The 17,541-nt window shown below is 44.7% G+C and overlaps 1 protein-coding gene across 6 annotated transcripts in view; it reads right to left on the reverse strand.

The window, feature by feature from the left end:
* RERE (arginine-glutamic acid dipeptide repeats) overlaps positions 1 to 17,541 on the reverse strand; it is a 562,577-nt gene that overhangs the window by 220,404 nt on the left and 324,632 nt on the right. The window contains exon 1 of one of the 6 annotated variants that reach the window (XM_038746112.1): positions 1,894 to 2,141. The exons of the other annotated variants lie outside the window; for them this stretch is intronic. Coding sequence (XP_038602040.1) covers positions 1,894 to 1,919 — 26 coding nt within the window. The 5' untranslated portion in view covers positions 1,920 to 2,141. Of the gene's footprint in view, positions 1 to 1,893; positions 2,142 to 17,541 lie in introns of those variants that run through there. 6 annotated transcript variants of the gene reach the window in all.

Here is a 17,541-nt window from a genome sequence, read left to right on the forward strand (position 1 = left end):
ATTATATCCTCATGCTCTGCCATCTCCCCTGTCTGTAATTTATTTTAATGCCTGTCTCCCCCTCTAGACTGCAAGCTCCTTGTGGACAGGCATTGTGCCTATCAACTCTACTTTGTTGCATTTTCTCAAGCACTTAGTACAGTGCTCTGCACATAGTAATGCTCAACAAACACCACTGATTGATTGATTAGGCCACTGAACAGTATTACAAGAAACAGCACAAATTCCCCATTCAGAATCAAGGATTCCCTCAAATGTGACAAGCCACACAGATCACTACAGATCAGAGTCCAAAAGAAACCTAAATCTCCACTGCCCAACTGCTGGATGAAAAGTTTCTCCTAGAGTGGTTTTCTGCCCACCTCTCATTCATATATTAATAGATTTTTTAACTTCACATTGTTTCCTTCTCCATATGTACTTATGTTCGCCAGACTGGACTGCACAAATCAAAGTTTTCATAATTTTCATTTAGAAAAGAAAATTGGCAGAGGGGAAGGAAGAGGGAAACAGGAGAGAGGGGAAGGAAACGTACTCTCAATAGCTGAATCTCAACAGGCTCATGAAAGGGTGGCAGACCTGCTGATCCATGAAGGAAAGGGGGCAAAAACCCAATCTCTTGGAATAAATTCTCGAGATAGCTAATCTGTGCACCACCTGGCAGCGTCATCCTCTCAGATCCAATCAGACAAGTGGAGAGCAGAAAAGTGCACCTCAAAGAGCAATCCGGGAGCACCCAAAAAGTCATGGCCATCAGAGATGGCCACGCCTCACTTCTCTAATCCATCAAACTACAAAAGTCCCACATCCCCTTCCTAGCACCAACACCACCAGCCAAGCAATGACCTCTGGACCGAAGCAATCAATCCTGTTTATTGAGCACTGATCTGAGCACTGAGCACTGATCTGAGCACCTGGGTACGATACAACAGAGTTGACAGAAATGTCCCCTGCCTGCAACGAGCTTGCCGTCAACCTAACCCAGAATCGACCCCATCAGCTACTGTCTGATCATCAAAGACCCTGTATGGGTTTTTTTTTTTTGCACATTCATTAAGAAGGAAACAAAAAATGGTTCTCACTACTGGTTTAGGATTTGATCCGAACACTATTTAAGCAACATTCATTCATTCGTATTTATTGAGAGCTAACTGTATGCAGAACATCATACTGAGCGCTTGGCACAGTACGATACAACGATCAACATGGCTAGGGGTGGTATGCTGCAGACAGGTGTGACACGATAAGCTTAAGTAAGGCTTCTAATAAAACATATATACTCTCGCTTGATATGTCGGCGAGAGGCAAGCCGACTCGCAGACTATTTGCTTTTCGATTCTTCAGAAAAATATCCCAGGAGCTATAATTTGCTCCGGCTCTCAATCAAAAACAAGTTCCACCCACCTTCAAAGCAACCAATGGCTGCCCACCTACCACCCTCCCTAAAACATTATCTGCACACAAGTCTCTCATAGGCCCAAACATTCTCTAATAGCCACATAGGCAACAGTACATCCTGCAGATGTGCTCTGCAGCTCTCTCCGGGCAAGCAGCAAGCTTGGCACCATGCATACAGGCAACTCAAATTCAAACTGCACCGTGAGGAAGGAAAAGGAGGAAAAAAAAAAGAGCAGCAGAAAAAAAAAACCCAAAAACCCACCCACACAGCTTTTACATTCTGCGTTTGCTACGCACATCCCTGCGCAGAGTCGAGCCTTTCGACGCTGCTTTTCATGCACCGGAAAACCACCTGCAAGGCCGGGCCGGTCTACCAGAAAGGTCCTGAGGAACATGCAACATGAATAATGAAATGATTTCGCGGAGATTCTCCCAAGTCAGAAACGGCAGCAAAAACCATCACTGTTTAGGTGAGGCCAGAGTATCGTAGCCTACCTGCAGGGGTTGAATGGATCGTCCATGACTAAAAGAAGCTCTGGTGGGTCTAGCTGCTTTCCTCAACCTCTACTTACTGCTGAAAACTCTGCCTTTTCCTACTCTCGCAACTCAAAATGGAGGCACATGCAGTCTGAGAGACCTCAGAGAGCTTTCACTGAGCTTGTGCTATGACCTAAGCCTTCACGCAGAACGCAGAAACTTCCCCCTCAGACTGACAGGACTGAGCATGTGCTGTGACCCTCCCTCATCCTCACGCTGTCTCCCAATGCAATCAATCTCAACCCTGCTGTTTCCGTAAATAAAGCGCAGCGGAACAGACTCTGCAGCTTCTCCCTGCATACCAAGCTAGTGTGCAGAGAAGTGGGGCCGTAGCGAAGGGACTCTCAGACAGCCAACGCCTGCTCGGCCGCGAGCGCAGCAATCCCAGCCATCCGGAGCCTTCTGCGTTTGAAATGAATGCGACCTTTACCTCCGAAGACACCAGGACGAGGCGAGAATAAAACAGAGCTGCGGAACAGCTTTAATCCGAGTTCCTTTCCTTCGCTGCTTCGCAACAGAATAAAAATGACGCAGTTTTAAATAAATCATTGGGGACATTCTTTCAGCGATCACACTGCTCCCTGAAGTCTTCTAGACTGTGAGCCCGCTGTTGGGTAGGGACCGTTCTCTATATGTTGCCAACTTGCACTTCCCAAGCGCTTAGTACAGTGCTCTGCACACAGTAAGCGCTCAATAAATATGAATGAATGAATGACGCTTTTGACCACCTCCAACAATCAGCTGGGCAAATATATATACCTATATATACACACAGAAATACATATATTTGAGGCCATGCAGATCAACTTTGGAGCTGCCTAACATTGCTCTAACTACCCAGGAACTTCTAAGTGACAAACAGAAATCACTTCAACTACCAATCAATTGTATTTACTAAGCACTTACTTTTTTTAATGACATTTGTTAAGTGCTTACTACATGCCAGGCACCGTTCTAAGCACCATGTGCTTACTGTGTGCAGAGCACTGTATTAACTGAGTGGAAGACTACAATACAACCACAGAAACGCAGCCATCTCTGGGGTGGAGAAGAGTGCACAAACGTTGAATACAAGCCTTTCTGTAATTTTTTTATTTGTTCATTTATTTATTTTCAAGTACCGCACCATCTATGTGCTTCACAGGATTTTCCCTAGATAGGGCCTTGGTCTCTGAGGAGTCTCGCACAAAATAAAATCCTCCCTCATTCATGAGGTGAAAGGGTGAAGCAAATACAGACAGTTTCATATTTGCTATGAACAGTTTTTGAGGTTAGGTGTCTCCAACCTGAACTTGGACTTGCACCCATTACTCACCCCTCCTTCAGCCCTACAGAGCATATGTCCATATCTAGAATTTATTTATATTAATGTCTGTCTCCCCATCTATCTACACTGTAAGCTCACTATGAGCAGAGATTGTGTCTACCAACTCTGTGATGCTATGCTCTCCCAAGCGCTTAGTACAGTGCTCCACACACAGTAAGCACTTAATATGATTAATCCAATCATTCTGGGACCTGGGACAAAGAACTGCATCATTAGCTACTGAGTGGGCTCTAAACTCTAAGAGCCATTTACAAAAGTTCTCCCATAACCAAGGGATTGTGTTCCTGCAAAACTCCATGTAACAACTCACTCTGGGTCCAACCCCAAGTGCTCTCACAAAACCACTCGTTTTGGTATTGCATGACACTGGATTCTGGCAGACCTGGGCTGTTGGAAAACATACCCTAATTTTCTAACAGGGTTCTGGCCAAACTGTGTAGTAAAAGCTTCCTTTCCAATAGAACTGAACGTATAGTGAAACCTTTTGAACAGCACACTCCCAAAAGGCCAGGTGTTTTCAACAACTTTTTTTTTTTTCAGAAAAATATCAAACAAGAAATGAGAAAGGCACCAAAAGAGAGTAATAGTAATAGTATATCTTAAGTGCATACTGTGTGCTGGGCACTGCGCTAAGAGCTGCTAATTCAAGCAATTTTCTAGAATTTCCTGAAGGTCCATTCCATTAATCCCAATCACGCCACACAACACATCTAATATCTATTCTATTTATTTTATTTTGTTAGTAAGCTTGGTTTCGTTCTCTGTCTCCCCCTTTTAGACTGTGAGCCCACTGTTGGGTAGGGACTGTCTCTATATGGTGCCAACTTGTACTTCCCAAGCGCTTAGTACAGTGCTCTGCACACAGTAAGTGCTCAATAAATATGATTGATTGATTGATTGATCTAATACTCACATTCAGAACCAGAGTCAAACATTCTGTGAAGAAGTCAGTAAGGAAAGTAGTCAGAACTCATATTCTGGCCCCCTCCCCACTTGGTGCAAATTTTCAATGCTGGATTATTCCAACATTGGACAAAAACTTCCATCTTCCCATTTGAAATCTAGCTAAAAGCATCTTTTTGACATATCAAAACAAGAACCCTGCAGAAGGGCATCAAAACCCAACTAAAGAAACGCTTTCACCAGTTGTTTATTCAATCATATTTATTGAGGACTTACTGTGTGCACAGCTCTGTACTAAGCGCTTGGGAGAGGATAGTACAGACACAGATACACAGATACAGATAAACAGTACAGATAAACAGACACATTCCCTGCCCACAGTGAGTTTACGGTCGGGGGCGGTGGGAGGACGGAAGGTGAGGGGAGTTGACATCAATACAAATAAATAAAATTACAGATAGTACATAAGTGCTGTATGCCTGGGACGGGGGAAGACCAAAGGGAGCAAGTCAGGGTGAAGCAGAAGGGAGTGGGAGATGATGAAAGGCAGGACTTAGTCTGGGAAGGCCTCTTGGAGGAGATGTGCTTCCCTTCAATTTGTTCAATTTGTACTTCCCAAGCGCTTAGTACAGTGCTCTGCACATAGTAAGCGCTCAATAAATACGATTGATGATGATGATGTGCCTTCAATAAGGCTTCTGTGGCTTCCAATTAACATTGAAGTACCAGATACAGGCAAAACCCATTATCTGGCTGAATGAGTAAATTGCATCCAGAACAAGAAAGTGTTATCCTTTAAAACTTGTGGGTTTTGATCTTTTCCTGAATTAAAAAAAAAACCTCAAAGGAAGAATATGAACCTGTGATCAACTGTGAAGAACAAAGCAAGTAGGACAGAGATTTCACAGTTTCCAGGAATCTAATGGAGTGTGAAGGAAGAAATTAAAGCCTATTTAAAAGAATGCCCAAGTGTCCTTTTAAAGGTAAATGCAGTCCTTCAATGCAATTGTTAGTATAAAAACCAATGCTGAATTCTGCAAACTTGATTAGAAAAAGAGAGCTCTCTCAGCACACACTCATACACACTCTCTCTCTCTCTCTCTCTCTCTCTCTCTCTCTCTCTCTCTCTCATATTTGAGTGCTTACTGTGGGCCAAGCACTGTACTAAGCGCTTGGGAGAGTACAATATACCAAAGGTGGTAGACACATTCCCTACCCATTAGCTTACAGTCTAGAGGGGGAGACAGATATTAATATTAATAAATAAAATTACAGATATGTACTGTTATCGGACTGAGGGAGGGGTGAATAAATGGAGCACATCAGGGAGCTGCGGAAGGGATTGGGAGAGAAATTGTACATAGTTGTACAAAATTGTACATATTTACTATTCTATTTATTTTGTTAATGATGTGCATCTAGCTTTATTTGTATTTATTCTGATGACCTGACACTTGTCCACATGTTTTGTTTTGTTGTCTGTCTCCCCCTTCTAGACTGTGAGCCCACTGCTGGGTAGGGACCGTCTCTATATGTTGCCAACTTGTACTTCCCAAGCGTTTAATACAGTGCTCTGCACACAGTACGCGCTCCATATGATTGAATGAATGAATGAATAGGGACCATCTCTACATGTTGCCCACTTGTACTTCCCAAGCGCTTAGTACAGTGCTCTGCACACAGTAAGCGCTCAAGAAATACGATAGAATGAATGAATGGATGGATGGATAGATGGATGGATGGATGGATGGATGGATGGATGGATGGATGAATGAATGAATGAGAAGAGGAAATGAGGACTTAGGCAGGGAAGGCCTCTTGGAGGAGATGGGCCTTGACTAAGGCTTTGATGGTGGGGAGAGCAACTGTCTGTCGGATATGAAGAGGTCGGGCATTCCCAGCCAGATGCAGGATGTGGGCGAGAGGTAGGAGGCAAGATAAATGAAATCGAGATACAGTGAGTAGGTTGGCGTTAGAGGAGTGGAGTATGCGGGCTGGATTTAATAATAATAATAAAATAATAATAATGGCATTTATAAAGCTCTTACTATGTGCAAAGCACTGTTCTAAGCGCTGGGGAAGTTACAAGGTGATCAGGTTGTCCCATAGGGAGCTCACAGTCTTAATCCCCATTTTACAGATGAGGTAACTGAGGCCCAGAAAAGTTAAGTGACTTGCCCAAAGTCACACAGCTGACAAGTGGTGGAGCCGGATTTGAACACCTGACCTCTGACTCCAAAGCCCGGGCTCTTTCCACTGAGCCACGCTAGGAGAGCAGAAAGGTGAGGTAAGAGGGGGCAAGGTGACTGAGCGCTCCTAAACCGATGGTAAGGAGTTACTGTTTGAAAGCTCACACACACGTGCGCGCGCGCGCGCGCACACACACACACACACACACACACACTCTCTCTCTCTCTTTTTCAGGGAATTGCCCCTCAATGTCTGAGCCAATACATCTCATAAAACTGCAAAATGAATAGGATTAGTCTAATGGAAGGAGCACATCCCTGGGAGTCAGAGGACCTGGGTTCTAATCCCAGCTCCACTACTTGTCTGCTGTGTGACCTTGGGCAAGTCACTTAACTTCTCCATGCCTCAGTTTCCTCATCTGCAAAATGGGTATTAAATCCTACTCTTCTCCTACTTAGACTGGGAGCCCAATCTGGGACAGGAACTGATCCCAGCCTAGTTATCTTGTATCTACCCCAGTGCTTAATACAGTGTTTAGCACAAAGCAAGTGCTTAAATACCATACCGAAAAAAATCTGCCAATCTTCCTCCTCCACTGTCTCTCCTGTAGCACCTTTAAAAAGTAACCCATACTCTGCAGTTTTCCGTCTGACCTCCCATGAGCACAGGAATAAAAGTCAGAGGTACTGATAATGCTTCCAAGAAATTTCTCCATTCCCTTCCAAAACACAAGGGAACGTGTTTGTTGTGTTTGTGAGCAATGTAATCTCATCCACATCAGAATTCCAACCCGAAACCAAGTCTTTCCTGGCCTGTCATCTCTTTCTAAAATAGCTTTTAGAACCTAATAACTTTTCCTTCTCTCATTTAAGAAAGTGTGTTGAGTAAAACAAAATAAAAAGGCCACAGCCTAACAAGGGGATACCTCTTCCCAAAATGATGATAAAGGTAGCTCTTAAGAGAAGGTAGATCTTAGAGAAGCAGCGTGGCTCAGTGGAAAAGAGCCCGGGCTTTGGAGTCAGAGGTCATGGGTTCAAATCCCAGCTCTGCCAATTGTCAGCTGTGTGACTCTGGGCAAGTCACTTAACTTCTCTGTGACTCAGTTCCCTCATCTGTAAAATGGGGATGAAGACTGTGAGCTCCTGTGGGACAACTTGATCACCTTGTAACCTCCCCAGCGCTTAGAACAGTGCTTTGCACATAGTAAGCACTTAATAAATGCCATCATTATTATTATTACTTACTAAGGGTAAAGGACTGTACTAAGAGCTGGAGTAGATAGAAGATAATCACATGGAACACAATCCCTATCCCACATGGAGCTCACAGAACGGGTATGGAATCCCTATTTTACAGATCAGGACACTGAGACAGAGAGAAGAGAAGTGACTTGCTCATGGCTCAGTGGAAAGAGCCTGGGCTTTGGAGTCAGAGGTCATGGGTTCCAATCCCGCCTCCGCAACTTGTCAGCTGTGTGACTTTGGGCAGGTCACTTAACTTCTCTGTGCCTCAGTTCCCTCCTCTGTAAAATGGGGATTACGACTGGGAGCCCCAGTGGGACAACCCGATCACCTTGTAAACTCCCCAGCGCTTAGAACAGTGCTTTGCACATAGTAAGCCCTTAATAAATGCCATTATTATTATTATTATTATTATTATTATTATATTTTATTATGTTCAAACAGCAGCTCAGTGTGGCAGAGCCAGGGTTAGAAACCAGGTCTCCTGACTTCCAGTGGAGTTCTTTCCACTAGCACTTGCTGCTTTCCCGTGTCCTTCTAGACTATGCGCCAGTTGTTGGGTAGGGACCATCTCTATATGTCACCGACTTGTACTTCCCAAGTGCTTAGTACAGTGCTCTGCACACAGTAAGCGCTCAATAAATACGATTGAAGAATGACTGAATAATGAGCAATTTGAAACAGGCTCTGAAAGGCATTCAGAGACGCAGCATAGCAGTGGATAGAGCACGGATATGGGAGTCAGGAGTCTAATCTCAGTTCTGCCACATGTCTGCTGTGTGAACTGGGTAAGTCACAACTTCTCTGGGCCTCAGTGACCTCATTTGTAAAATGGGGATTACAAGTGTGAGTCCCATGTGGGATAGGGACTGTGTCTAACCCGATTAACTTGTATCTACCCCAGCTCTTAGAACAGTGCTTCTAACTTAGAACAGTATACAATAAGTGCTTAACAAGTACCATGATTTTTATTATTATTATACAGTCATTCAGTTTAGTAGTCTTAGAAGGAAGTTGACCAGATTACTTAATTGTACTCAGGGTGGACAATGAGAATGAAAAACATTTATTATCAAAATTTTGTATAAGACCAGACTGCTTAAAAAACATTTTTTTCCTAATAGGAAACTAAGAGGGACATACAGTAATTAAAATTGAATATCAAGGAAATTCTAATAAGCTATCTTTTGAAGAGATATTGTATTCGAATACCACTTAATAACAACGAATAACATTATTACTATCAACATTTGCTGAGTGCCAATTCTGTGCCTTAAGGAAGGATACAGAGAGCAGTACATGCTCTCCTTGTCCAAAAAGTTACAATGTAACAGTTCCAGGGAACGATTCTACCAGACCCTCTAACCAGGAGACAGATGAGGGAGAAGAGGAGCAGATAAATTGACCGGGGCTCCTAATCTCAATCCCCATTTTACAGATGAAGTAACCGAGGCACAAAGAAATGAAGTGACTTGCCGAAGATCACACAGCAGACGTGATGAAGCCGGCATTACAACCCAGGTAATTCCCAAGGCTGTACTCTATCATCATCAATCGTATTTATTGAGCGCTTACTATGTGCACAGCACTGTACTAAGCGCTTGGGAAGTACAAATTGGCAACATATAGAGACAGTCCCTACCCAACAGTGGGCTCACAGTCTAAAATACTCTATCCAACTGTAATTGAACTGGTATCCCTGAGCCCAGACTCAATCATTCAAGACTGGCATTTTAGAGATGCCCCTGGATGAGACAGCCAGTAGGCCAAGATCTGTCCACATGCCCTTCTACTTTGCAGCTGTCTCTTGACAAGCTCGGTTTAAGGCAGAAGCCTTGAAGGCCTAGTTCCTAGCTGGGCCCTACTTCCACGCTGCTGCTCCTCAGAAATCTCCGGTGGCTACCAATCAATCTGCGCATCAGGCAGAAACTCCTCACCCTGGGCTTCAAGGCTGTCCATCCCCTCGCCCCCTCCTACCTCACCTCCCTTCTCTCATCATCATCATCATCATCATCAATCGTATTTATTGAGCGCTTACTATGTGCAGAGCACTGTACTAAGCGCTTGGGAAGTACAAATTGGCAACATATAGAGACAGTCCCTACGCAACAGTGGGCTCACAGTCTAAAAGGGGGAGACGGAGAACAAAACCAAACATACTAACAAAATAAAATAAATAGAATAGATATGTACAAGTAAAATAAATAAATAGAGTAATACATATGTACAAACATATATACATATATACAGGTGCTGTGGGGAAGGGACGGAGGTGAGATGGGGGGGAGGCCGGGACACGTTCCCGGCCCAGAGCAAGCTCACAGTCTCGCGTTGTCACCCCTGCCTCCGGGACCCTCGTTGCATCCTTTAACGCGGGCAGGGGGCAAAGCCTTCCCTCCGCTGGACCCATCGACGGCCAGAGCACCAGGGCGTGAGAGAAGCAGCACGGCCTAGTGGCTAGAGCTCAGGCTTGGGAGTCAGAAGGACCACTTGTCTGCTGTGTGACCCTGGGCAAGTCACTTCTCTGGGCCGCTCCTTCTCCAGCCCAGCCCGCACCCTCCGCTCCTCTGCCGCTAATCTCCTCACCGTACCTCGTTCTCGCCTGTCCCGCCATCGACCCCCTGCCCACGTCCTCCCCCGGGCCTGGAATGCCCTCCCTCTGCCCATCCGCCAAGCTAGCTCTCTTCCTCCCTTCAAGGCCCTACTGAGAGCTCACCTCCTCCAGGAGGCCTTCCCAGACTGAGCCCCTTCCTTCCTCTCCCCCTCGTCCCCCTCTCCATCCCCCCATTTTACCTCCTTCCCTTCACCACAGCACCTGTATATATGTATATATGTTTGTACATATTTATTACTCTATTTATTTTACCTGTACATATCTATTCTATTTATTTTATTTTGTTGTATGTTTGGTTTTGTTCTCTGTCTCCCCCTTTTAGACTGTGAGTCCACTGTTGGGTAGGGACTGTCTCTATATGTTGCCAACTTGTACTTTCCAAGCGCTTAGTACAGTGCTCTGCACACAGTAAGCGCTCAATAAATACAATTGTTTGATTGATTGATTGCTACTGCCACTGCCTTCTCTGCGACTTGGGCAATCCGTTTCACATCTCTGTGACTCAGTTACCTCATCTGCAAAATGGGGCTTAAGACTGGGAGCCCCACGTAGGACAACCTGATGGCCTTGTATCTACCCCAGAGCTTAGAACAGTGCTTGGCACACAGTAAGCACTTAACAAATACCATAATCATTATTATTATTACTTCCACTTCTCCTAGGCTGGTGCCCTGAATCCCAATATCCCAATAATAATAATAATAATAATAATAATAATAATAATAGCATTTATTAAGCGCTTACTATGTGCAAAGCACTGTTCTAAGCGCTGGGGAGGTTACAAGGTGATCAGGTTGTCCCCCGTGGGGCTCACAGGCTTCATCCCCATTTTACAGATGAGGTAACTGAGGCACAGAGAAGTTAAGTGACTTGCTCAAAGTCACACAGCTGACAATGGAGGAGCCGGGATTTGACCTCTGACATACTGAATGGCCGTATGTCTTCAGCTTCTCTTCTTCCTGCTGCATTTCTACTGCTGCTACTGTTCCTTCTGTTGTAGCTTTCACAGCAGCACCATGTTGCAGGCCGTAAATGGGATTTGGTAGTAAAAGTCTGCAGCAAGGCTTATTCATTCATTCAATCGTATTTATTGAGCACCTACAGTATGCAGAGAACTGTACTAGTGCTTGGAAAGTACAATTCGGCAACAAATAGAGACAATCCCTACACATCGGGCTCACAGTAATGGACAGAGCACAGGCTTGGGAGTCAGAAGGACCTGGGTTCTAATCCCAGCTCTGTCACAAGTCTGCTGGGTGACCCTGGGCAAGTCACTTCACTTCTCTGTGCCTCAGTTACTTCATCTGTAAAATGGGGATTGAGACTGGGAGCCCCATGTGGGACAGGGACTGTGTCGTGGCTCAGTGGAAAGAACACGGGCTTGGGAGTCAGAGGGCATGGGTTCAAATCCTGGCTCCGCCACGTCTGCTGTATGACCTTGGGCAGATTACTTAACTTCTCTGAACCTCAGTTACCTCATCTGTAAAATGGGGATGAAGACTGTGAGCCCCAGGTGGGACAACCTGATCATCCTGTATCCCCCCGAGTGCTCAGAACAGTGCTTTGCACGTAGTCCATGCTTAACAAACGCCCTCATTATTATTATTACCCCATTTCCTCATACCCACTCCAGTGCTTAGTACAGAGCATGGCACATAGTAAGCGCTTAAATACCACAATTATTACTATTATTACTACTACTACTTCACTTCTCTGGCCCTCAGTTATTTCATCTGTAAAATGAAGATAAGAGTGTGAGCTCCATGTGGGACTGTGTCCTACTTGATAACTTGTATCTACCCCAGGGCTTAGAACAGTGATTGGCACATAGTAAGCACTTTACAAGTACCATAATAAGTATGACTTATTATTATTGTTATGTGCCATACTCCGGGCCTGCCTCATCCTCTGTTGAATTCACAGCCCAGGAAGGAGAAGTGTGTGTTGCCAACTTGTACTTCCCAAGCGCTTAGTACAGTGCTCTGCACACCGTAAGCGCTCAATAAATACGACTGAGTGAATGAATGAATGATTGCAAGGTTCGGAGTACGAGTTGCTCCCTGCAATCACTCTCACTGTCACCAATTCCTTCACTCAGGTCTTCCAGACTAGACCGAACCTCCTCCATCGGTCTTCCAGACAACACCGAACCTCCTCCATCATTCTCAAAGGGAGAGCCCATCGCGGATGATCTCAGCTGAACAGTAATCAATCAATCAATCAATCAATCATATTTATTGAGCGCTTACTATGTGCAGAGCACTGTACTAAGCGCTTGGGAAGTACAAATTGGCAACACATAGAGGCAGTCCCTACCCAACAGTGGGCTCACAGTCTAAAAGGGGGAGACAGAGAACAGAACCAAACATACCAACAAAATAAAATAAATAGGATAGAAATGTACAAGTAAAATAAATAAATAAATAAATAAATAGAGTAGCAGTAACAGAAGCAGAGGAGGCATTAGAGGCAAAAGTAGCAGCGGGAGGTAGCAAACCTTTAGCCTCTGGACATGTGGACAAGGTATGTGTCGGTTATACTGCACTCTACAAAGTGCAGAGCATGGTGCTCAGCACACAGTAAGCGCTCAATAAACACCACTGACTGATTGTTTGATTTCAGCATCCAAACTGCCTCCCGGCAGATGATCTGGAGGAATAGCAGCAACAGCATTCAAATGGGGGTGAAAGGGGGAGGGGAGGGGAAGGGAAGGCGAGAGAGAGAAAACTGTTGAATCAAACTTGCCTTTGTGCCCATCTTGTAGTTTGTTTTTTAACGGTATTTGCGACATGCTTATTGTATGTCAAGCATTGTCCTAAGTGCTGGGACAGATACAAGATAATCAGGTCCCACTTGGGCTCACTAAGTCGAAAACAGGTACTGAATCTCCAGTTTTGGTAGTTAAGGAAACTAAGGCACACAGAAGTTAAGTGACTTACTCAAGGTCACAGAGCAGGCAAGTGGCAGAGCCAGGGGTTTTGGGGGGTTTCTTTTAATGGAACTCGTTAAGCACTTACTATGTGCTGTGCCAACCAAGCACTGTACTAAACACTGGCGTAGGTACATGCTAATCAAGTGGGATACCATCCAGGTCCCACATATGGTTTACAGTCTTAATCCCTGCTTTACAGATGAGAAAACAGAGGCACAGGGAAGTGGAACGACTTGTTCAAGGTCACACACAGCAGACAATTGGCAGAGCCAGGATTAGAACCCAGGTCCTCTGGCTCCCAAGCCCACGCTTCATCCACCAGGCCTCGTTCCTTCCACGTGCTCCAGCCCAAAGTCATAATAATAATAATTATTATTTTGGTATTCATTAAGCTCTTACTGTGTGCCAAGCACTGTGGTAAGTACAAGGTCATCAGGTTGTCCCATGGAGGGCTCAGTTTTAATCCCCGTTTTACAGATGAGGTAATTGAGGCACAGAGAAGTTTAGCAGCTTGCCCAAGGTGACCCAGCAGGAAGGTGGTGGAGCCGGGATTAGAACCCATGTCCTCTGGCTCCCGGCTCTTTCCAGTAAGCAACACTGACCAGCAGCAGCCTTCAGAGGCATACAGCAATTGTCTGCTTCCTGAATCTAACTCCTAAATTGGGAATTAGGTCAAGCATGAAAGGCTGGAAAGAACCAGGTTGGTCCACACAAGATACGAGTAGGGTAGAGATGAAAAGCAGCATCGCTTAAGTGGAAACGGCACAGGCTTGGGAGTCAGAGGACGTGGGTTCCAATCACAGCTCTGCCACTTATCTGCTTTGTGACCTTGGGTAAGTCACTTAACTTCTCTGTGCCTCAGTTACCTCATCTGTAAAATGGGGATTAAGACTGTGGGGCAGCCTGATTACCTTGTAACTACTTCAGTGCTTAGAACACTGCTTAGCACAGAGTAAGCACTTAAAAAATACCATTACAAGCAGCGTGGCTCAGTGGAAAAGAGCCCGGGCTTTGGAGTCAGAGGTCATGGGTTCAAATCCCAACTCTGCCAATTGTCAGCTGTGTGACTTTGGGCAAGTCACTTCACTTCTCTGGGCCTCAGTTACCTCATCTGTAAAATGGGGATGAAGACTGTGAGCCCGACGTGGGACAACCTGATCACCCTGTAACCTCCCCAGCGCTTAGAACAGTGCTTTGCACATAGTAAGCACTTAATAAATGCCATCATCATCATTATTATTATTATTTTATGAGAAGCAGCATGGCATAATGGACAGAGCACAGGCTTGGGAGTCAGAAGGTCATGGGTTCTAATCCCAGCTCCAACACTTGTCTGCTGTGTGACCTTGGGCAAGTTGCTTTGCTTCTCTGTGCCTCAGTTACCTCATCCATAGAATGGGGATTGGGACTGTGAGCCCCATGTGGGACATGGTCTGTGTCCAATCCAACTTGCTTGTATCCATCCCAGTGCTTAGTATAGTGCCTGGCACACAGTAACAGCTTAACAAATACCGTAATTATTATTATTATTAGGGTCACATGTGTTTTGTGGGCCTTGATTAATGCCCGTCTCCCCTTCTAGACTGCAAGCTCACTGTGGGCAGGGAATGTGTCTGTTTATTGTTGTATCGTTTTCTGCCAAGCGCTTAGTACAGTGCACTGCAAACAGTAAGCCCGCAATAAATACGACTGACTGACTGGCCTTCATGTCCCAAAAGATGGAAACAATGGGACCCCAGTTTAAAGTACCTCGCTCTGCTGGATCATCCCCAGTTTCTCAGAGGCCTCAGTTTTTCTTTTCTTTCAGGAAATTCACTGAAAATACTTTACAACCACGTTTGAGAATCCATGAGAGGGCACTTGGTCCTCCTGGTCTTGTGCCACTGGATATCGGGAATTCTCTTCCCCAAGCGCTTGTGGGATTACTGGGAACACAAATCTCCTTCTCCCAAATCTGCTTCAAGGCAGGAGAAAGAGAGTGTCATATTCCCCAAACTCAGTCTTAACGAGTTATTATTTTATCAATCAATCAATCAATCGTATTTATTGAGCGCTTACTATGTGCAGAGCACTGTACTAAGTGCTTGGGAAGTACAAATTGGCAACACATAGAGACAGTCCCTACCCAACAGTGGGCTCACAGTATAAAAGGGGGAGGCAGAGAACAAAACCAAACATACCAAAAAAATAAAATAAATAGGATAGAAATGTACAAGTAAAATAAATAAATAAATAGAGTAATAAATATGTACAACCATATATACATATATACAGGTGCTGTGGGGAAGGGAAGGAGGTAAGATGGGGGGATGGAGAGGGGGACGAGGGGGAGAGGAAGGAGTTATTATTTTATGGACCCCAAACCTTATTTATATTCAAGTTTCACAATAAGAACCTTTACCCAGTTAACTGATCTCATGAAATACACCTGCCTTTTCCTATAAGGCAGCAACTCAAGCTAAGGCAGTTCACTTTTTAACGTTTGCAGAATACCAGCATTGCTCTGCACTCCCACATACTTCAATCACGATGCTCAGTCACCTGGTAGGCCACGCTCCCATACAATCTCAGGAACTCAACTGGCAGGAAAACCCCCAATGGGTCTGATTTCTTCTCATAATTGCTCTGAATGATCCAATTTGACAGATTGTAGCATTCCAGACTCAGAGAAAGGGATAAAACATCCCTGAAATTTTCAAAACTAAGGTCCAAGGTAATAATAATAATAACGATGATGACGAAAAAATTCATAAATATGGTACCTAAAAATAATAATTACTATTAGTATGGTATTTGTTAAGCAAATACCCAATATTTTGAACCAATATATGATATTTTCTGTTACACGCTCACCCAGTTTTCAATATCTTAACTGCTGGAAACAGTGAAAACAAACTCCTTCGCTAGAAATCTCTGTCTCCAAACTGCTACACATAGGCCTTGAGAACATTCTGATCAGACAGACATTGCCCTGAACATTCATATTTGAAAGACACAATCAGGTATTCCAAACAGCCTAGGGAATCCTCTCCCGCCAAAATGGAGTCTGAGCGTTCTGCTATATTTTTAGATTTGGCTTTGTAATAATAATAATGATGGCATTTGTTAAGCGCTTACTATGTGCAAAGCACTGTTCTAAGCGCTGATAATAATAATGGCATATTAAGCGCTTCCTGTGTGCAAAGCACTGTTCTAAGCGCTGGGGAGTTTACAAAGTGATCAGGTTGCCCCACAAGGGGCTTACAGTCTTAATCCCCATTTTACAGATGAGGGAACTGAGGCCCAGAGAAGTGAAGTGACATGCCCAAAGTCACACAGCTGACAAGTGGCGGAGCCGGCATTTGAACCGATGACCTCTGACTCCAAAGCCCGGGCTCTTTCCACTGAGCCATTATGCTTCCCCAAGAGCTTTGTACTTTCTAAGCTCTTAGTACAATGCTCTGCACGCAGTCAGTGCTCAATAAATATGACTGAATGAATGATGATTCTCTTGAGGGTCCGACATTCATTCACTGAATCGTATTTATTCATTCATTCATTCATTCAATCGTATTTATTGAGCGCTTACTGTGTGCAGAGCACTGTACTAAGCGCTTGGGAAGTACAAGTTGGCTGGGCCTCAGTTCCCTCATCTGTAAAATGGGGATTAAGACTGTGAGCCCCCAGTGGGACAACCTGATCACCTTGTAACCTCCCTAGCATTTATAACAGTGCTTTGCACATAGTAAGCGCTTAATAAATGCCATTATTATTATTATCATACAAGCAAATCAGGTTTGAGCGCTGTGTGTAGAGCATTGTACTAAGCACTTGGGAGACTACAATATAACAAGCGGACACATTCCCTCCCCACAACAAGCTTACAGTCGAGTCCCATTCCTCTAAAACACATTATTCTCCTGTGCTCTGCCTGAATTCTATTTATTTTATTTTGTTAGTATGTTTGGTTTTGTTCTCTGTCTCCCCCTTTTAGACTGTGAGCCCACTGTTGGGTAGGGACTGTCTCTATATGTTGCCAATTTGTACTTCCCAAGCGCTTAGTACAGTGCTCTGCACATAGTAAGCGCTCAATAAATACGACTGATGATGACTGATGATGAACATTGCCTTAAACTTCTGGGAACCCACCTGCTCGAGGACACGTGTTGCGCCCAAATGGAATTACCCTGCTGCCGACTGCAGCCTGGACCCCTCCCCTCCAGCGTCCTCCACTGCGCTGCCTGCTCATTTTTCACTGCAGCACCGCGGGCCGCCCGCATGGACATTCACTCATTCAATCGTATTTATTGAGAGCTTACTGTGTGCGGAGCACTGCACTAAGCACTTGGGAAAGTACAATACAGCAATAAAGAGGGATAATGCCTGCTCTCAATGAGCTCACAGTCTTGGGGGCGCGGGG

Source organism: Tachyglossus aculeatus, chromosome 5 (genome assembly GCF_015852505.1).
Source record: "Tachyglossus aculeatus isolate mTacAcu1 chromosome 5, mTacAcu1.pri, whole genome shotgun sequence".
NCBI lineage: Eukaryota > Metazoa > Chordata > Mammalia > Monotremata > Tachyglossidae > Tachyglossus > Tachyglossus aculeatus.